At 37.3% G+C, this 23233-nt stretch overlaps 1 protein-coding gene across 1 annotated transcript in view; it reads right to left on the reverse strand.

The window, feature by feature from the left end:
* The window catches only part of SPON1 (spondin 1), a 205465-nt gene that overhangs the window by 159601 nt on the left and 22631 nt on the right, over positions 1 to 23233 (reverse strand). The window contains exon 3 of the mRNA XM_064452786.1: positions 3611 to 3744. Within this exon, the coding sequence (XP_064308856.1) occupies positions 3611 to 3744 (134 nt within the window). The remainder of the gene's footprint in view (positions 1 to 3610; positions 3745 to 23233) is intronic.

Consider the following 23233-nt stretch of genomic DNA (forward strand, 5'->3'; position numbering starts at 1 on the left):
TGAATTTTTCTCAACTAAGGAATTACAGCGCAACATCATATGTTAATCCATCTCCCTCTTTTTTTTTTTTTTTTTTCCAAATTCTAAGTTTTCACACAGAAAGAGATGTTTTAGAAAGCAGTGATGATAAGATGAATTCAAATATATGTTAATTCTCCTAAACTTTGTATTTTGCAGTCACCCAGAAAGCTAGCATTACACACACGTGCTTCATGCCAAAAGATTTAGCATCCCTTGCTGAACCTGGAAGCTACAGATTACCATTTGTCTGTTTCATGTTATGCTTGTCACAACCAAACTGATCACATGCACTATGCCTAGAAAGCATTGAGAAGACAACTAGCCAAATGTGGGCTATCAAGTGTTTCTATCAAAGGAAAGGTATCATACTTCACAACTCCCACCCCCTGCCAAAAAAAATAAACAAAACAAAACAAAAAAAAACACCAAAGAAATGTTCCCAAACCTAGTGACTAGTCCAAGGAAAACTTCCTGGAAGGCTCTATACTTAATTATATCATTACAAATCTTAAAAAAAAACAATATTTGGCACTAAAACTGTAATAAACATTTATGAACCAGTTATGTTTAACTTGTGACTACATTTAACTTTCTATATATTGAAGTCATTAGACCAAGACACAGTGAAAAGGAAGAAGTATATCCTTATGATTCAGAACAGTCCCAAAACACTGCCATTCAGTTTTGGAAATTCTAAAAGAAAATTACTGGATAGGCTCCAAGGACTGAAATGGATATATATTGATAATAAAAAAACTATGTGCACCCCATCACTCACAGAAAAAAAAAGGAAAATACAGAGAGTTTTTGTTTCCTCTAAAGTTCAAGGTTTCAGAATTTTTCCATGATTAGTTTGGGCTTAACTATTTATAATAATAATAACTGCTTTTAGACTTTTGGTTTTGTTATATCATTAAAGTTCTCACAAATGACAGAATAATTTTGAAAATTCTATGCTATTCTGTGGGAGATGACCGTAAAGGTTTATAAAGAATGCTGACTATAAACTCTAATTCAGACGTGGTCGAAGCTTTACATACAAAAGCAAAAATGTAAATGTTGTTAAAGCTAAAACCACATCAGTGATTGCCATGGAAGGTGCCATGGAGGACTGCACTGCAGCACAAACAAATGCCGCATTATGACATTGATTTCTGGCATCAGCAACTGGTAATAATGTTGACTGTTTGTTTCTTTTTTTAAAATGTCCTCAGGAATGGAGCAGTTACTTACCCTTGAGGTCAATAAAACAGCCATTGGGAGGGACCAAGCTTGTATTTTTTGCATACTTTTTACTGGAAAGTACCTAACAACTTCCTTTCACTTTCGCCAGCACATACACACCTAAGATAACTCCATGCACTGAAAATAGCGGTAACACCAAGAATTTTTCCTTTCCGCATGAATTTCAATTCCTAAGATATTCTTTTGGCTGCCCAAACAGATGATGGGAACTGGTGCCAGTAAGATAATCTAACTCTATACTGGCACTTCATTGTTTTGTTGGCGCCACTGATGTTCATCCAGCAGTCTGAGAAGGTTGCATGCTGCTGATTTATTATAGAATGGTTTAGGTTGGAAGGGACCTATAGACGTCACCTAGTCCAACCCCCTGGCAGTGAGCAGGACATCTGATTTAATCCATACATTCTTCAAGGCAGTGACAATTTCATAGTTTTCTGTGTAAAACATCAGAAGTGCAGTTCTGACTGTTACTTTTTGGAGCCTCTCTTGAGTTTTCTGTGATAATGCAAGTACTTCACAGTGTAAAAATTAGTGTGTGTTGAACATCCAGCATAACATGACCAGCAGAGATGAGAGGGAACATTTTTCAAGTTTCCTGAAGTTGGTGGTACTTTACTACATTCATTTGCTGAGAAGACCCAGGCAGGCCCCAAACCATCATCAGCCACAGATGTTTTAAGTTTCAGTGAGAAAAGTATAGGTCTTAGTTAATTTGTCTTTTTTTCTTTTTTTTTTTTTGGTAATGGCCATTCTACTTAGGATAGTAATGAAAAAAAAAATCGATCAACTTGTGTTGTTGCATATCATTACTGGATTAAAGTTTAAATCTTGTCTCTTTAAAAGGATGTATAAAACATCATCACCTTATTATTACGCTACTGCAGCAGTAAGTGCCTTAAGCAATATTTGTTATACAAGTAAGAGGGAGGCAGTCCTGAGGGGAAAAGCAAACAGCTTTACTGATAAACAACTCAGCAACACTGAAAGATTATTCTTCTTTGCTTCCTGAAAAATTCCATATATAATCTTTAACACACAACCTCTCTGCCCATCTGGCAAGCATCAGGCTTCACAGTTTTGCCAGTCCAATGTATGCTTGTCTGTCCTGAGTTTAAGAACACACTGTAAGTGTATTCTTGAGCTGCTTCAGTGCACATTAAAACAGACGATCTTAAACAAAATTATTTTACTGATATGGAGAGGCAGCAGGCAGAAGTGCACTGCCAAAGATTTGAGACTGTTCCACAGCCAGTGTCAGGGCTGGGGCTAGATCACCCTCACAGAGGTGGAAGAGGAGGGTGTTTATCTCTTGTGCCAATCAGCAAAAGGAAAAGGAAGTGAAGCACAAGGCAAGAGGAGAGCAGCCATGGACCAGTTTTGCTGGTGGCAATTTTGTAGCCTGTTGAGAAATCCGTTGCATTGCAATTTTAACAACACATCTTCCTGAACTGGCCTGAAATACCTTCAGCCCAATCTTTGTACTAGCATTTCCTTAAGAGCCTAGAGGTGTTTTGTGTCTCTAAAGGCATCCCCACTACTGATAAGACACTCTGAAATTCTTTGGTCTACTGCAGGGCACATCTCAGAAATTGCAAAGGCTTATACCAGACATAGATTCAAAGCAAGCAAAGAAATCCCAATTGTCCAAGCATATTTGACCAATCTGTCCTATTAAATATGACAAGCAAAATCTTCGGAGACAAGACAACATTTCTCTGCAGTTTCCTCTGATACTCTCCATAGTAAGAAGTGACTTAAGGTTTCTACAGAAAAACGAGTGGCCCTAAAGCAAAGTGCTCCTACATAAGGTTACCTTTGTCTGTTGCTTAAAAAGCATGAATACACATGCTTTAGAAATAGACTGTAGAAATAATAGGAAAACATCAATAAAAGATCACCAGCTCTAAAATAAAAGCATCCAGCTCTAAACAAACAGATCCGGTCGTACCGAAAAGGTCCATTTATAAAATCCTGACTCTACAGAATGTTCTTATCATTCATCTCAACAAAGATCATGTCTTTACCCAAATGTCAACCAGATGGATGAAATTTTGATCCTAAAGATTCAGAATTCTTTCATTTTTAGGTGAAATAAATGGCCAAAAGCCTACCAAGGTCAGTTAGGGTTACTAATTCAATGATTATTGAAGCCTTGGAGTAACTTTTGAACATTTGGGCCTTAAGCAGCTAACATTTAACTGTGCAAGTAGAACTATCCTTGGTTGAGCATATCAAAGGAGAAAAAAAGCATCTAAGAACTACTGGAGTTCTTATTCTAATAAATATTAGATTTATTGTTAACTGAATTTTACTTTAATAATTTAATATGCTTTAAAATACTTACTTTAGAATTACACAGCCTGTACCAGTAGGAGGGGCTGTCCAAAACACTTGAATGCGTGTCCTTCTTCTAGGTGTGCTCTCAGTAACAGCAACAGGACAATTACTCATGAACTGTGTTTCTTCTTCATCTATGATCTAGGGAAATATAAAGAGAAGAATGTGAAAAGATAAGGACATACATAACAAATGCCTTTTGAATATGTTCTGCCAGTTCATGTTTTCCTTCAGTGGGATTATTTAGAATATTCCCTGCTTAGCTCAGCACTACTTTGGTAAATTTATTTATAACATGCAGATCACTCACTGAAATGAAAATAAAAAGCCCACAAAATAAAGACAGAAGAATATTTCAGTTCTAGATGAACAGAAGTTAGTCCTTTCTGGGCATAATAATGCAAATGACCTTTCTTTGTAGATCCTGATTACGGGAGCTTCCTATAAATGTTAATGAACTGACAAAAATAAAAGATGCATAATAATTTTTTTTTATTTTATTTTGGCAACTGGTTAGGACAAATGGAACATGCTAGAGAAAAAGGGGTTTCAGTTTGGTTTGTTTCTTTTTTTTTTTTTTTTTTTTTTTTTTTTTTTTGCTTTTTAAACTAACCTTTGTTTAAACAGTATTATTCTTCAGGCATCAAAAGAATCTCCAGGTCAAAAGAGGTAATATAGAATCACGATCATCTATAATTCAGAGACCATTATTTAGTCGCATCTGCACACATTTTTGCTCTTCTGATTGACCTTTAACAGCAAGGTTTAAGTGGCATAAGTCAACACAAAACCAGAGAGGCTGATTTGGAATGGTGCTGTTCTAAGGATTTTACTCAAAGGTGTCTGTGACAAAATAGCTTTCTCACTGCATATGTACTTCATGGATTGTACTTTAAGCCTTCTGTTCATCAGATCTCAAAGAAAATTCATCAGAAGCTGCCAAGTTTTATTTGGAAACAGGAATTGCTGTGATATTGCAAAATTTCTCTTCAAAATTACTCAGTGGTCCAGTTTCATTCGATGAAGCCAGAATTCACACTACATTGGGTCAAGATTCAGGCAATGACTTAAAAACCTTACCATTTTGAGAAAGAAGCTGTATTTATCAATTTATAACGAGACTTAACACTGATGGAGATTTTTCAGAATTCTGGTCCTAATAACATACATGCTTTTACCAGATAACAATTAAAAAGAAAAATGTTCTGGCAGAATATACAACTTTAAACAGTATTTTGACAAAAAAAGTACTATTTTACACCCTGAAAAAGTGGCAATATCTAGTTTGACCAGATCCGCTTTAGTGAGCAGGCATCCACACTGTCTCTCCCAACGATACTGCCAGCAATCCCCAACATTTTTAGCTGAACCAACAAATGTTTCTGGTTTTCCATGGCAGAATGAAGGGGCACTGGCCCAGAGGAATGCTGGAAAACTCTATTTAGCTGTCAATAGGCTAATGGTTAATGAGCTTTAAATCTAAAGCTACTAATATTCTTCAACTTTTTAAACGCTTCGTAGAATCTGCATAACTAAACACAATGTGTACAGCTACTATTTTGCTAGATTTTAATTAATATGAAGCGTTGGGAAGCATGGGTTCTAGTGTAGGCTTAAGCTGGCACTACACAGTTTCTACTCCCGCTTGATACAATTTAACACACTTAACACGAACATCAAGAAATCCCTAATCTACAATTCTGTCTTGGCCATCAACTGTATTTATTCTGTCTGCTTTATTCCGCAACAGTAAAATAAAGAAATAAAACCGTTTACTTATCTCTCAGAAAAGTTGTCTCAACCATAGGACCATATCCGTTGACTTTTTATCCATAACTCACAGTAATTAGTTCTCAATCAAAATCCAATTTTGGTGGAAGCTTTGAGTGAAGAATGGGTGATTTTATACCATCTCATATAAAATAAAATACTATTGTACATTATATGAAAGCAGGATAATTACCACTGAAAGGGCTTTTAGGAGGTTATCTGAGAGTTCTTAAAAAGGACACCTTTTCTAGAAAAACAGAAATATTGCAAATTACTGTACAAGTTACACTAGCTCCGTATTCTCCTGTCAGATGCAAAGTGCTCATAACTCACATCCTTGGATAAAAGCTTTAAAAATATGTTCAGTTCAAGAAAGATTAAGTAACTACATGTAAGTGTAAAGACTTTAAGACTAACCATATAAGAGCTATTGAACAATGATCAATGAACCTTTCATATATGTTGATTTTTCCAAGCCTAGTTTAGCTTTTGTCTGACACACACTTCATCAACGAATGTTTCTTGAGAAGCCTAACTGAAATGAACCCATGTTCTCAAAGTATAAAGTTGCTATTTTCAGCTAACAAGAACTTAGCTGCTTTCATATCCCTAAATATCACTCCTCCATCAGTCATCATTGTAGACCCATCTGTGATGCATTTGCATGGTAAGTAAATTCTTGTCACCAGGTGAGTCAATCCTGCTTTTTTCCCAGACAATGAATGGAATCAACAAGGAACACCAAAACCATATCCAACAACTAATATTTAAAGAAGGAGTTGTGAGCAACTCTGAGTAGTTATTACTACTTACTACTTACTATTGCTACTGCAAAAGCAGAACCTGAAATATTTGTTTGCATTCTAGATAGACATTAGGTTGGAGAACGTCATGCCCTTTTCCAGCAGCAACAAAGGAACACAAATGTAGACATATTTCGCACGTCTACAGCCTACCAAATTCCTGCAACCTAGCAAGTTATGAATTTTCTCAGGAATACTGATGCCTATAATGAAATAATTCAAAAGTTCTGGCTGCATTTTAGAACATAGTCCTGGAAGAACAGGAAGTGGTCAAACCTCAAGGCTGCATCACTAACCATCAAAGCATGATTTATGCAATAAGTGTCTGCTGGAAAATCTGACCATAAGAGAATAGGTCCTCCAAAAAGAGTTCCTTTGAAGAAAAAAATGAGAAGCTTTCTTAATAACGTTTCCTAATGTTGACAAAATACAGTAAAGAACTTCTAAACTAGTTGGAAAAACTCAAATGCCTGTGATCTGAGAAGATAAATACAGAAGTTATTTTAAAATATTTTATGAAACTCAGAAGAATTATCCAGATTCTGGGAGTTCAGATAAATATAAACCCATCTCAAATATATTTCTTTAAAAAAGGGACTTTTTTTCCCCACATCCACGAAGGTTTGATTCTTTGTAAAATGTTCTTAGGGGCAATACAGAAAGGGTTCACTTCTTGCACAACAGGATTCCAAATAACACAACATTCTAGGGTGGTGGATGATATTATTGCACTCACATATAATACAGGAGAAAACAATAGCATCCTGGCCAACTTTGGGGTGAAAAAAAAAACCAAAAAACGTAATCTCTGAAAATAATACAGTCCTGATTTTTCCTCTGGAATCAAATCAGACCACACAGGCATGAAGGAAAGAATTGGCAGGAAAAAGGCATGCAGATTAAAATGTAGCATTTGCAAAATTATAGCTCGCTAAACCCCAGGTTATCTGTAATGGGAAGCCTTACGTTTCCAGGAATGGGCCAGCAACTTAACTACAAGTTGGACAAAAATCCTAAAAAGTAAAATAAACACTTGGCTGAAGAATATGAGGTCTCAGAGGGGGAGGTCTCTGTGTGACTAATTCTTTTGAATGCACAAATGCAATGACATTAAGTCTTAATGTTCTATTGAGTTTTTTAGTACTTTTTTTTATATTATTATGACTGTAATGTTATTAGACCAATTTATTCCTTCAGGGAAACTAGTGTAAATCCTGAACAAGGCTCTTGGAGTTAACCTGGATTTGAATGAGTGTCACAGAAAGCAGAATTTGGCTGAACTTGGGTAAATCTACAAACATGGAAGTAAGGATATTAGAAGGGAGAATTTACCAGCTCCAGGCTCAGTCTTGCATTCTTTGCATATTCCAAACACTGAAGAGGCTGAGGACAAGTTTAGGGTGTTCCTAAAAAGCAGGGCTGGATAACTGCTTAGTTGTTAAACAGATGAACGAGTGGTTTTCAGTTCTCAGAATTGGAACATTTCATTCTGAGTAACAGAGCTTGTTATCTGTTTTTTATTTCTATAAACTATTAGTCAAATAAACTAAACCAGACAGTTATCCTCTCTATCGTTAAATTCATACCAGTATTTAAAAAAAAAAAAGTACAAGTTCTAATCAACCACAAAGAAAATAATTAGTATCTGGTACAAAAGGAGATGAAGTTACATAAATCCTCTACTGGCTTGTGTCCACTTCCTTAGTTTAAATCACTGGCTAGGATCTTCAGCACCATTTCTTGCTCTGTGGACACATCATCACTTTCCACCCACTGAAACAGCTACATTCTACCAGAACAACCAAGTTTAAAAAAAAAAATAAAAACAAAACATGAAGTTCACAAGATAAGCTAAGCTAAGATTCCAGAATGTTGCAAAACTATCTTCTCTTTGAGGAAACTATTTCACTTGTAGAAAGAACATTGGGTTCACATAATAGTAATAATATTTGGCCTTTAGGGATTGATCTAGAACATAATTTATTATATGGAAGGGAAAACCAATGAAGAACAAAGTCAGTTTTAAAAAGTCTACCTCAAAGATATGCTTCACATAACCAATTTCTTTGACTAAAGGCCACAGGATTTCCTTCAGAGTCTGTGCTTAGTATCAGAAGAATCAGAACTGGGACTTTTTATGAAGTGTCAGTAATCAGTCTTGATGCAAACTACGATTCAAAGCTATATATATAGAGTACTTTCAGGAAGATTTGCCATCTTTAGCACTGCACCTGAAGACTGGAGCTGTCTGATAACTAGGCACACCTTGGAAACCTGGAGAAAAGTGTGCAAATCTATTGAAGAAAGGCATTGCTAAAATACACTTGTAGATCATCACTATGTTCTGGTAACTTCTAGCACAGGCTACTTAGGTATCCTGCACACAATGTTTTAACTGGAAATCACTACCTGAGCACAGACTTTATCAAGTAAAGTTGAAATGCACTAGATAACATGATGGTAAGTTCCGTGAAAGCAGTATCAGCACAAGTTATATGCCCCTCCACCTACTTGCCTCGCCGTGTGTCCATCTACCTGCTCATTTTTCATCCCAGACACAAGGTAGTTGGAATCATGGGAGGGGTGGGGGAAAGGACCCTTCCAGTTCTACAAAGAAGTATGATGCCAGACAGTCAGATCAAGTCTTTGATGTGTATTAGCAAAAGGAGAAGAAAAAGTATCTATACATCATCTTCCACAAAATGAGGGGGACAAAAAAAACCCACCACCCAAATAAGCTCCCAAACAAAAAAATAACCCAAGCATTTGTGTGTGAGATGTTCTGAGGAAAAATATTTCTGAGGAAAAATATTTGAATTCTGTCCAACTGTCCTTCTCTTCTTTAAAACAAACAATTTGAATAGTTTGTTCATTGCAAAAAAGGCTGTGTTGGATGATCAAAAGGAAAAACAAGCTACTGAGAAAATCCCGTCTGAGAATCTTATGCATTGAAGTGTCCCAAAAACTTTTGCTATCAAGAATCTTATACTCATACTGTACTGCATGTTGCTTTTCAGTCTAAACAAACCTAAGCTCTACATTACACCTATTGTAGGGGAGGCAGTAGGGTCTATTCTCAGGTGCAATTCAAAGAAAAGGAGAAAGCAAGCAGTTCAATGTGATGAGAATCTGAAGCACATTAAAGATACAGCACTACACTGCCAGATTTTATATTAAACAGCCTTTCGTGCCTGAGAGACTGTCTACAGAAAATTTAACAAAACAGCAATTTCTTCTTTACTTAATTCAATATAAGAAAAAGCATGGACTGACAGAGACAGATAACAATAACTTGACAGCATTTAGTATTCATAAAGTGCTATATTGTGTGTTTTTCTTGAGTTTGAATCACCCTCAGTTAACTCAGCGTTGAATATGTTGAATTATAAGGCTTATGCATGTAAATTGAAAATGGCCAATAAAGTAAAAGCTGTCCATGAAACTCAAGAGATGAATGAACTTAAGATTGTTGTGAATGGAGATGGTTTTCACCTAAATAGTTACTAAGAGTGAATTTAAGGTTCAAAGTTTAATCTGTTTCCTGTGAAATTTTCTCCTTATTTTTAACATTAACATTCCTAAGAAAACAGTTGGGTAAATTGTTTCAAGCTACTTTATCAGACTATATTACTAGTATTTTTGACAGATAATCCAGCTTTTCTCAGATAACGTGTTACTTTTATCATCTCTAACAGAAAAACTGTATTAAGCACAGAAAGCTGTCATTCTTATAGCTATAAATCTCTTTGGGTTCCATCTAAAAGTTTCTTTTTAAAGTAGCTGTTTTGACTAAGAAAAATCCTCTCATTTCATGTTTGAAAGGCTAAGTTCCAGCAGGGGAAGAACAAAATCTTTTCAAAATAATATTGCCTTATGAAATCCCTTCAAAGATTCTAGTTTCTTAATACAGTCAATACTATCCAACAATCCTCAGCAGAAATGGGAAATTATTTTGAAGACTGAAGTTGATTTTTTCACCTTGGCATGCAAAGATTCAAAGTGCACTAGCTGACCTTTGCCCTGGTGTAAGCAACAGAGGATACAAATTAGTCGCCATTAGGGACATCAGCACAGGTAAATCGTGTAAAGGAACCTGTAATGACATTTTGTACAAAAGCATTGAGTCACTCTGTGCCTTGCATGACAAATGGCTTAACTTTATTCTTCATGCTTCATGTTCAGTTTACACAGCTCCTTTTATAACTTTTGAAATAATGTATAAGGATTCTGGGCAAGACTGAAAATTTTTGTTTCAAAAGAAACAGGACTTTTGGCTCACCTTGATGCATGATTTAATCAAGTTAAACCTAAATCTAGAGTAAATTTACTGAGGTCAGACTATGTTGAACAATTCAAACATGTTAACTCATGGGTTGGTTTTTTCATTACATTCAGGCAGAAGCTAAAAGGCCGAATTTACTTTTCAATGAAATCAGGGTTCCTTTATGGTCTAAATATAGTTTACTTTTGGAAGCATGAAACAGATGAAAAAAGGGTACATTTTCTGAACACTCAGTCAAATGAAAATGAAGAAGTACTACTTTTAAAACTCGGTTCCAAGGATTAGGAAGCAGAACTGTCCTATTGCAGCCTAAGAAGAATAATAACCAGTGAGGATGATGGAGGCACCGAGCAAGGCTGTGGCGATCCTTTCCTGGCCCTGCCAGGAACAGAGTCAGCATTAATTAGAGCAGTCATCTAGTGGCAGTGCCCTTCACCTGAGCCAAGGCCAACCCAAAATGGCAGTTGTAGAGAACCAAATCCAATATTATTAAAAAAAAAAAAAAACAAACACACAAAAACACCCGCAAACAGCCCAAACCCGAAAACCCGCACCCAAAACCCCCCAAAAACCGAAAAACCAAACAAAGAAAACCAAACCAGAACAAAAAACCTGATCACAACCACTTAAGGCTTCTCAGCAGTTCTCATGGATTTCTCATTTCTCCTTTCCTAATAACTGGAAGGTCAGAGTGCAAACAATTTTTCCAAAATTACAAAACTAACCTGCTTATTTCAGATAAGACTATAACCACAATAAAGTGCAAAGATACATGCAGGATTCATTGTGTAATACTTTCACGGAGGGATTACTTACACCAATGTTATTGTTGTCAAACTATTTCAGTACGAACATTATTTATTTGGCAAAAAAAATAACCACTATTTCAATGTGATAAGAAATTTTCACAGGGAAAAACGAGTTTTGATAGGTGACGTCTCAACTGCTTTCAGCCTGGGAGAAATGTTGCTTGATGAAAGGGGTGTTATATAAAAATCAACCTCATAATCAAGGATTTTTAGATATCAATCACTTGAAAGCAGTATAAGTTTAAGGATTTTGTGTATCGCTTGTGCAGTCATTACAGTCAGGACATTTCATTGAAGCTTATAATACACGCATACCTTTGGAAAAAGAAAAAACTGTTGCCATCTCTCCTAAATGTATTTGCTGCCATTTTTATCGAGTTATATATAATGCAATTAACTACTTCATAGTTAAGAGCCCATTTTGATCTGATTTTCTAGATGGATAAAAGGCAGTGGAAGGTTGTGCAATGAAAAATGTTTTCACAGCCTCATCAAAGAAAGTGAGAGCAAGTAAGGCAGTGTGGATGCAACATGACTGGAAGTGAGACATGATTTGTATTGCTGAGCAACCTTTCTCAAATCACTTTAGTGTACTCTGTTTCTCAATTGTGAAGTGGGGATATAGTATACTGTTTTGGAAAAGCAGCTCAATGTCTAAGTGGTCTACAAAAACATACTTAACAGGTTGTTATACCTTAAATTGGCCTCAGAGTTCATACACAGGAGTTCTTTGGGTGGAGATTAAACATGAGGTGCCAGATCTTCAGCCTGCTCTGTGATGTGCCAATAGCTCAAATTAGATGGAAAAGTGGCTTAGAGAATCAACTAGGGATTCAAGTCAAGGAAATCCAGGGGAGCCATGAAGTTGGGATGGCCCCCTGTGTACTAACCCTCTGTCTCATTTTCGTAAAAAGAACAGCCAAATTCTATCAAAAGATCTCCCAGCTTGGTGCGCTGATGCCCACAGAACCCAGGAAGCAGAACAAAAATCTGGCAGAGATCCAGTTTGACAATTGCATCTTTTGCAAATGAGATCAATTTTTCAGCGTATCAAGGGATTGTAGTACAATTAATTTAAAATGGAAATTTAAATATTGCTAAATCTAAGAACCTCGCTTTGCAAAAAATGTTTATGTTTTCATTTGGCTGCACACTGGGATTAGAAGACAAACCTGATTTACTTATTTATTTTGCAAAAGCTGAGAGGCATTCTGGTAGAACATGCTGTGGGACCAGCATTGAAGACTACTGATATGGAAGGCGCAGATTCATATATCCATTCTGAATCAGGCAGCTGACTGTCAGTGTGAGCCTTCACAAAATGAGTAACCTTCAGCCCATCTTTTTTCTGAACCCTTCTACCTCACTTATATACTCACTGAACCAAGGGGAAAAACTGGCTTGATGGTCAGGTAAATGAAAGCACCGGTGTGTCTTCAAATCTCTGCTCTGTTTATTTTGATCACTTTCCCTCCAAGTTGCAAAGCCAGTCTCTTCCCTGTTGGCCTAGTGAGGTGTTTTACCAGTTCTACAAAGCAAAGGGATCCAAGAGGAAGAGGCTATGAGAAATCAATCCTGAAATAGACTGTTGCTGTGTGGAGGAGCACTCTTTAGGGCTGCAAAACTCCCTGGTGCAATCCCTATTCTGATGACTCAGACACATGAACCTTCTTGTCTCCATCCAGATTGAAAGCCTTTTGTCACTTGCAGTGGACCTTTTCTTCTGACTGGAAATTATGTCTATATGAAAACTTTTCCAACAAAAAAAATTGTTAAAATTTATATAATCCATTAAAAGGCCTAATGTACCAGCGTTTATTTCTAGAGACAAGACACCAAAACATTTCCCAAAAATATTGAGAATCTCTTCTAGTATTGGTTTGCTAGTCCAGGACTGAGATCCATGTCAGTTCTAAGAGTGCTAACTTAAAAGTTTTTAAAATGTTTGATTAAAAATAAATAACAAAACTCCTTCTGCATTTATTTCTGAACCACACGAAAAAATGCCCTTGTCTCAAATGGAACAAAACAGACCTCCAAGCTTCCTTCCCAGACTTGGCTTTGTATATCATCCTGAGCTAGGGCTCATCAATATTCTCTTAAACATAAACTCTTGTTAGAGATATGTTATAAGCCAGCATGAGCGGGTCCCAGAGGAGGGCCACAACAATGGTCTGAGGGCTGGAGCACCCAGGAGCACTACAGGGACAGGCTGAGAGAGTTGGGGTTGTTCAGCCTGGAGAAGAGGAGTCTGCAGGGAGACCTGATTGCAGCCTGTCAGTACTTAAAGGGGGACTATAGGAAAGATGGGGACAAGCAAAGCCTGTTGTGACAGGACAAGGGGCAATGGTTTTAAACTAAAGGAGGGTAGATGTAGACTAGATACAAGGAAAAAAATGTTTACAATGAGGGTGGTAAACTGCTGGAACTGATTGCCCAGACAGGTAGTGGAAGCCCCATCCCTAGAAATATTCAAGGTCAGGCTGGACGGGGCTCTGAGCAACCTGATCTAGCTGAGGATGTCCCTGCTCACTGCAGGGGGGTTGGACTAGATGGCTTCTAAAGGTTTCTTCCAACTCAAACATTCTATGATGCTATGAGCACTTTGGCCACATTACTGCAGCATGTATATACACACACAAGGTGCTGCACCTGGCAGCACCAAAAATTCCTAAAAAGCTTTTAGTGAATAAAGAATTAATCCCTGGTTGACACAGCGGGCCACTCATGCATGCAGAGGCACACGCACTTAAAACATTCTAACACTGCATAAAAAAAATTTTTTCCCCACATTTTTGAAATCTATATGGTAAAGAATTTATTCATATTTTTCCTGTCTCAGCACAAAAATTTATAAATATGTGCCTAAAACAGCTTCCAGGTCTTATGCTAAGTATGCATTTAAGGTCACTAAAAAGTCAGAGGCAGAGTGCTCAGTACCTTTCAGGACTGAACACAGGATGAATTAGAATTATGTTTACGGACATGCTTGTGGAAAGCTGAAGGACTATCTGATTGCTGTGAGCACATTTTTCTGCTATATTTGTAAACTTCGCTAAAAATCAGCATTCACATTTTTGCTATATACGAATTAAAATCTTGTCAGCACATTCTTAATAATTTGTCAAAACTAAATGAAACTTTTCATACTAGTACTACGACTTTCCCCAATTTCTGCAGCAACCATCTTTACCGGCCTGAGCTCACATGTCTTTGTTTCTCTCAATGCACGTAATTCTTTGCACAAAAATACCATTTATAAATGCTTGAAAGGATGTGTCTTCACTGCGACTAATAGATATTTCATTAGTAAGGACCTCTAGTCACCATTTAAGTCCAGTCAATAACATATTTTAAATTCAGTGGTCCAGAACTTTCACCATAAAAATAAGATTCAAGCACTCAAACAGATGAGAAATGTAAATAACGAAAACACTGACACTCTCATGTTCAGAATGAAACAACACTTGAGACAGAAAACAAGATCTCGTCCTAAATTCACCATTCTTATTATCAGTTCTAGGAAGCTTAACTAAGAACAGTCAAGAAATCTGACCTTCATATCAGAACAAACCACACGGACTGGGTGAGATTCGTTCCCTACTAATTGTAGTTTGGTAAAGTTGGTGTTAAATGACACTGCTGAGGTGTAGCCCTTCCCTTTGAAATGAATTACATTATTATCTTTTGGTAAGATTGTAATTCTTCATACACTGTTACCACAACTGTATATTGGCAATATCTTTAGCACCATAATGAGCAACGCACATGTAATGCAAGTGCCAGAGAAATATTTGCTGTGGACTCACACAGAAGACATGGACCTTATCTTCTGCTCACACAGGCACTTCTCATTTACATTTCTGTGGCAAGGAGCTCCAGGTGCATTGTCAATTCAATTTAAAACTCAGGAACTCCCCTTTTTTCTTTTTTTTTTCAGGAACAACATGCCAGATAAGAACACAGTTGCAAGACCAGTCGATCAAAAGAAAAGGAATGTTAAATTTGAGGAGACACATAAAACATCAGATAAAGAAGAAATTTTATAGTAGCTGGTCAAACAACATATATAGCTCTTCTACTAAAGCTACTTTTCTATGTCTCGGACTCTCCCTGCAGAATGATGATAACAGCCCGCCTTCCTCTTTAACCTTTCTCTCTCTTGCATTTGTCACAGCATTAATTGTCAGCAAAAGAAACCCCTTCTAACTGACTTTGCAGAGTACAAAGTGCAAATGGGCTTAAACATAGATGGGGCTTCCTTACTAATATAATCAATAATAATATTATCATAAAGGTTACACTTCTCTACAATATAACACTTGATAGTAAAGTACAAAGGACGTGCTCTTCTGCTATTACGTACACCAGAATTAATGAAACTTATTTGAAATACATAGCAATGTGTAAGTCTGCACATTTACTGGATCAGCATTTCTCAGTTACTTAGTTTCTTCAGGCTTTTAATTTATCCTTCATTTTGGAAAATATTACACTGCTCAGCATTACTAATATACTGCCAAGAATAGCTACCTCACTTGGAGCTCCTCATTTAAGTTAAGAAGGGATTTAAGGATTACAGAAAATACATATTTTTAATAGCATTATTGTCCTGCTTGGTGTTGGAGCTTTGAATCTTCAGCAGCTCTGGCACATGTGCTATTCCTCATTAATATCTCAATGCCAAAATATACATCCCAACCTTGTTTGAGCAGATTCCATGCAAATTCCCTTAGCTTTCAGATAACTGTGTATGGAACGTAATCTATTTCAGAGAGTCTTAATCTGTTGTTAAAAACACATTTAGAGCAAAAATACTGGTGATCTGGAACTACAAGCTTTATAACAGATAAATTTAAGACAGCATTTACCTCCTTCAAAAAGCCCTCAAAATCTTTTGCTTAACAACTTGCACCAGCTGTCAAATCAGGAATAATGTTGATACAGAAGAGCTGCAGAAAGTCAGGAAGGATTTGAGGCAACACTGACAGTAGTTGTGAGCAATTATAAAGCCACCACGTTCTTTGTGTGTGCATGAATGTGTGCCTGCACCTTAGGCAGAGTCAGGCTATAGCTCCTTTAGCTTTTGATATTCTAAACTACTAACGCAAAGATTCTCAAATTCTTTCCCTACTTAGAGGGCATCACAGATTATATAGTTTATTCATGAACAATTCCCCTACCTGCCTCCTGTGTCCAAGGTTTTCTATAAAGCCTAATTTCACATTACTTAGAGTACCCTTCTGGTAATTCAACCTGCTTGCTGAAAGTTTCAAGGAAATCAAAAAGATATGCTTTCTCCCTTCCAGTATGAGAGGATTCTGTTTCAGAAAGACACACTGCAGTCGGTCAACAGTGAAGCCACAGCGTGGCAAAAAGCAGAGTCTTGTGCGAAGACTTCAGATTTCTTTTCAAGAGTTTGGTAAGCTCTTTTCAAACGCTGACTGAAGTCCAAGCGGGTTAAGTGCTGTGACTAAACGAAAACCTCACAATGCCAAATATTAGAACTGCATCTGTATTAGAACGTGGTTTGAACACTGTCTCACACAAATTGTTCAATATAAGAACAAAACAATGCCATGAGTATCAGGAAAGAAAAGTAATGTAAAGCTTCAAGGGTTGTCCAGTGGGGGTGTGTGTGCTTTTTTAGTTTGTTTTTGGGGTTGGTTTGGGGGTTGTTCCGCCCCCCCCCCCCCCAAAAAAAAAAAAAAAAAAAAGTTCTGTATTCTCTTGAATATAGCAGATACTTCGTCATGGTATGAGATGTCTGCTGGAGAGTTGTACAATCTTCTTAAAGGAAATAAACATGCAGAAAGGTATTCTGAAAAAACAGTATAACAAAGAATTTTGGTAGGCTTATAATAAAATCCTTCATAGCTCTGTAAATTGAAGCACTCTAAAAATGAGCTGTAAACTGAAATGGAACTATATCAAATTGTACTTGTACATAGATTAACACGATAAGGACTAACACCACTAACCACCTTTGCTGGGTTTAAATAAATAAGTACATGTATATTAGTATTTTGCTTTCATATTAATTCCAAGCAGATTAAAGTGGTAAAGATGTGGTTTGTTTAATGCAGCTCTCACTAAACCTGGCATGACAATCAGAAACATGCCTTAATAAAGAGGCTTCCTCCTATGCTGGAGACTGAAGAAGTTTTACACTGTTACAATTAAAAAAAAAAATAAAAGCTCACAAAGTAAGTGGCGTCTTCTCATGCAGCCATCGCCTACTATTTAATTTTAAAAAGCTACAAAACATTTGTAAAACATAAAAAGCTCCAACTCTGCTGTTGCATTAGGGCCTAAAATATTAGTCCCCCTCATGTTAGTACTGTAGCTCTTCATAATCCTCAGTGTGTACACTGATGCATTTTGCTTCAAGTGATATATTGAATAAAATGTTCATTTTGTTGTACTTCTGTATTAATGCATGGACCATGAATTTTGTCATGCACTTGGTACACAAGGGGTTTTTTGAGCCAAATTAAAGGCAGTGGTTTTGATAAATCTGCTTCTGAAATTACTTGTACATTCTAAGCACATTTCCAAGAAAAATTACATGGGGACAGCAAATTTCTGAAGGATGGAAACACAGTAAGGCCGAGGTGAGGAGGGCATGCGTGAAACCAGATCCTGCCAAGAAGGTGCCAGACAAGAGCCCAGACACTTGCATGCTGTGCCACAGCCACTGCAGCTGCTGCCATTGGCACTTCCCAAGGCTGGCAGCTCTGCCCTGGTCTGACGCAGAAGGAGCAGGAGGAGCAATAAATCTGAGGAAGAAGGTGGGAGATGATCTGCTTACATCTCTTGCCTTGACACTGCCAAGCTGCATGCAAAACAAAAATCTAAGGTTTACCGCACTATCATAGAAAAGCCAAAGCTGCAAGCAGATTTCAGAGCAACCCTATATATGTATGTGTGTGTATATATATATCTATATATGCATTAAACTAAGTTTTCATCTCCTGATGGTTTGGCACGTTTCATTTTGAAATATAAGCTTTATGTGTGTCAACTTTATGGCTGTAAACAGACTTTCCAATTAAAAATTTGTACTCCCATCTTACCATACACACAGATGACAGCACAATACCTTTAAAAAACCACAAATTTATCTCATTCTCAAAGGGATTTTAATTCCAATGAATATGTATTTCAAGACTATAAAGCTGTTTCATTTAAAATTTCATTAGAGTGAGCAGAAATTCAATATATGCTGTTGTAGACCAAGAGGGAGGTAAGTATATTTTCTTTGGGAGAAAAAACCCAGCTTTTTGTTATATTCATTAAGAAACCAGAAAATTTGTTTCCAAATCAATTTGACACATAAAAAAGCAAAATTTAAAATTGCAGATCTCTAGCATCAACCATCTTTTTAGTAATATTTCATCACTTCAAAACAGGCGAATGTGTATGGAATCAAGAACGTGAAGAACGGAATATATTATAACGCGAATTAAACAAGCAAAAACTGTATTTATGCTGGCTCTATTTCCAAGGCCTTCCTTCATGCTCTTAGCAAACCCACTTCAAATCCCCTAGATTAAAACAAAAACAAAAACCCAGACATTCCATTATTTCAAAGGTACATCTTAAAATAAACTAAGTTTATAATTGACTTAATAGTATTTATTCCTACACTGAAATTTACTTTAGAACTCCTACCACTAGTAACTACAAGTAGTAGGAAAAATGTTATTTCACACAATTTCCAGTTTCAAAACATAACTTTGTCAAAATAAATTTTTCTTCCAGAAATACGACATTTTAGTGAAATATCATTTTAAAGCATTTGGAAAACTTAAATGCATTCAAAAGAATCCATTCTGAAATTAAATATTTTGATTTTTCATCATCTCAGGTATTTTTGCTTCATAATTTTATTTGTAATATTTATCTATTGTAAATGATGTAATAAAAATAATAGTATACCTCAGTTTTATCTACATATGAAGTGCTGATGACCTTTCTATTTGAAAATTCCAAGTGATTTAACTGTTTAACTGGTTAGCACTGTAGTGTATTTTGACAGGAAAAATTCTCATTTCGACCAGTTTCATTTTTTTATATTGTTCAAAGACCCCTCTGTGTAGTCATTTTTACTACTAGCCCTAGCTGGGGAAAATAAATAGTCCTTTTGTAATGTTTGGGTGTGCCTGTCATATAGTAGCAAGAGTAGAAAACACTAACGTTAACCGCAATGCAGGCAAAATTGGCTATACTTTTTGCTGCTGATCTAAACTGTCTTCAATACATTCACAGTACTATTGTTCACGTGCTACTGATAGTGGGATAGTCACAAGATACACGCCTTCTATTTTTCTGTAGATTGATATTACACATGATTCTGAGAAACTGTGAAACCTTATTCTTTGCATTCAGCTCCCACAGAATCCCGGTCATTTAAATAGGAAGAGACAGCAATAGTCAAAAGGCAAAAGGCAGCTGCAAAGGTGTTATGCATAAAGCATGAACCGTTTAATTTCCTTTTGGCAAACAACCACTTTTCCATGGAATAAGAGAGATGATGCCCTTCTACTGCAGCTCTAAGAGCCACCTGAAAAGACTGACAAAACTGAAGTCCCAAGCAGCTAAACTTCGCCTATATGTGCTCTCATTCATGCTTCTCAAAGACATAAAGATTCAGATACTTCCATGGAAATGGACAGAAGAATAGTAACTCTACAGAGAGTTTCAACAGCAGCATACAGGAACTGGAAATGGAAAAGCACAGGCACATGAGAACCACAGCGCTTCTGTGCTCATCTTGTGCACTTCAGCATGACGTACACTATTTATGAGCATACTGAAGGGCTTAATTCACAGGGGTGATTCTAGCCATAAGCAAAGCTGCAAAGTAGCACACAGGCTTACAGTTGCTTTACAACTCTAGCTATATTTTAAAAGATGTCAATGATAAGAACTGCTAGCAAAGGGGAGACATCAGGCTCATGTCCCTCCATGCTTCCCTGGAGACTTTTAACAGGAAAATGAAGACAAGAAATTAAGAGATTGAGAAAACCGAAGCAACTTCTACAGGTTTTTGCATTAAAAGTTCTAAAGTTGCAAAATAACAGTCAAACAAGTTTTGGGGTTTTTTAAATATGTATTTTTTTTAAAATATGTATTTTTTTTCTTAGTGGCAGACAGAATTATGCAACAGTCTCATTATACGGAATATACACAGTGATAAGCATTAACACTGAACCCCACGCTGCTCAATGTCTTTATAGTTTATCTGGATGAAAGCACCCTCACCGAGTTTGCTGATGACACTAAACTGGGTGGTGAGGTGGACACATCAGAAGGGAGAGCCATCTTAGAGAGACACCTTGACAGGCTGGAAGAGTGGGCAAGCACAGACCATAAGAAGTTTAACAAGTGCACCCTGCACCTGGGGTGACATAACCAAAGAGCCCAGTACAGGCTAGGATCTGCACAGGTGGGGAGCAGCCTTGCTGAAAGGGACCTGGGGGTCCTGCTGGACAACAAGCTGAACGTGAGTCAGCAGTGTGCTGCTGCAGCAGCAGGGGCAAATTGGATCCCAGGCTGCATCCAGTGGGGCATTACTAGCAGAGACAGAGACGTGATCACAACACTCCACTCCATGCTTGTCAGGCCACCCTTGGAATAATGTGTCCAGTTCTGATCCTCACAATCCAAGAAACAAGCAGATAGATGGGAAAAGGTCCAAAGGAAGGCCACAAAGATCAAAGGGCTGGAGAACCTGCCTTATGAGGAAAGGCTGAAGGAGTTAGGTCTCCTCCCACTTCTCCTCTAGAGAATTGGAAGCTTGGGTGTACCTGGTCACAATACTCCAGTACTTCAAGGGCATCTACAAATAAGATAGAGGCTCTCTCTTCACAAGAAGCTGCATGGAGAAGACAAGAGGCAATGGGTACAAGTGGCAATAGGAGAGGTTTTTTCTTATATCAGGATGAAACATGTTTGTAGTGGTTTAGCCCCAGTCAGCAACCAAGCACCACGCAGCCGCTCGCTCACTCACTCACCACTGGTGGGACGGGGGAGAGAATCAGAAGAGTAAAAGTGAAGCAACTCATGGCTTGAGATAAAGACAGTTTAACAGGTAAAGCAAAAGCTGCGCACGGAAGCAAAGCAAAACAGGGAATTCATTCACTCCTTCCCATGGGCAGGCAGGTGTTCAGCCATCTCCAGGAAAGCAGGGCTCCATCACGTGTAACCATTACTTGGGAAGACAAACGCCATCACTCCAAACGTACCCCCCTTCCTTCTTCTTCCCCCAGCTTTATATACTGAGCATGATGCCATATGGTATGGAATATCCCATTGGTCAGTTTGGGTCAGCTGTCCTGGCTGTGTCCCCTCCCAGTTTCTTGTGCACCCGGCAGAGCACGGGGAGCTGAAAAAGTCCTTGACCAGTGTAAGCGCTACTTAGCAACAATGAAAACGTCTCCACATTATCACCACAGTTTCCAGCAAAAATCCAAAACACAGCCCCATACTAGCTACTACGAAGAAATTTAACTTTATCCCAGCTGAAACCAGGACAATATTTTACAGTAAGAACAATCAATCACTGGAACAACCTCCTCAGGGGTGTGGTAGAGACCTGTTGCTGGAGGTTTTCAAGATAAGGTTGGACAAAGTGGCAGATAATCTCCTCCAGGCTCCCTTTTCCACAAAGGATTGGACCAGATGATCTTTTGAGGTCCCTTCCAACCTAGGCTGTTCTATGATTTTATGAAATACACAGTCAAAAAACTTCTGTTTAAGATTTCTGGTACGTATTACAAAATGTTTCTCTCCCTTCCTTGTGTTTGTTTACTACACTTAATCTGTACAGGTACTTCTTCCAACCTTGAACAAAGCTTCTTCCAGTCACATGACTTTATATGTATTTGGGAGAGGGTCCTGTAAAAAATAGGTGTAATGAAAAAATCAAGTGCAGCACCAAATAAGTCAGGACAATACCATCTTCTCTCGAACTGATGAAGTGTTGGTATGTAGGAATAAAGAGCTGTCTCTTTCTTCTAGATTCCCATGTGAAAATCTAAAGCACAGAACTATGAAAGCTTTTATCCAAGAGCAGAATATACCCCAAATCCTGTAATTTCAGCGTAAGTGACAAAAATAGTCTAACCTGTCTACGTAAGTATTTGCATAACACGAGTATGGAAGCACTAAAAACAACATAGATTTTCACTGCAGAAACTAAATGTGGTCCAGCAAGTCATCTCTAGCTCATGGGAAGTCCCATGCCATCTTTCATTTCTAAAGCTGAATTTTGGTGATATAGGAAATCTACCCCAGTGTTTATGGATGACCAGTCACACCAGTGTTTATTCAGAGACCTACATTTGGTAGTTTCAATGTTATTTTGAATTATTTGCAATAAATTTAAAATTAAAAGATGTGTAAAGCTTGAAGTCAGCACTCTGGATCAGTTATTTTTCTGTGCTTTTACATCTTTTGCAGACTAATCTTACAAATTTTACACAGGTACTTGAGAAAACAATCCTTTGAAGTATGCAACTGTAAAACAACTTTAACAAAGTAGTATGAAAAAAATGACTTGAAAAAGGGAAAAACAACTTCTGATGGTCAGAAATTCAACTACATATAAAGGAAAAAATTAATTTGCAGGAAATACCAACACTTGATAAATGACAGCTTATCTGCAGAACATGAACCATGTAATTAGAGAATTATTAAAATTAAAGGTCAGGAATCATATTTAATAGATGAGACGCTTATTACTTCTGGAATTATTTTACCTTTTTTTAAATACACAATACTTCCGTATCATACAGAGCTCAGTAGGCATTACACCATCTAGTTTACTAATCCAAAATGCATGTTAATGCAGCTGTTTTCCATTCTGTGCCAGCAGAAAGAAGAACTAAAACATAGGATGGATCCAAAGCCATTTATTGGTTTAAGTGACTAAGCCTAGAGTGCTAACTAAGACAGTATTT

This window comes from Phalacrocorax carbo, chromosome 5, assembly GCF_963921805.1.
Source record: "Phalacrocorax carbo chromosome 5, bPhaCar2.1, whole genome shotgun sequence".
NCBI lineage: Eukaryota > Metazoa > Chordata > Aves > Suliformes > Phalacrocoracidae > Phalacrocorax > Phalacrocorax carbo.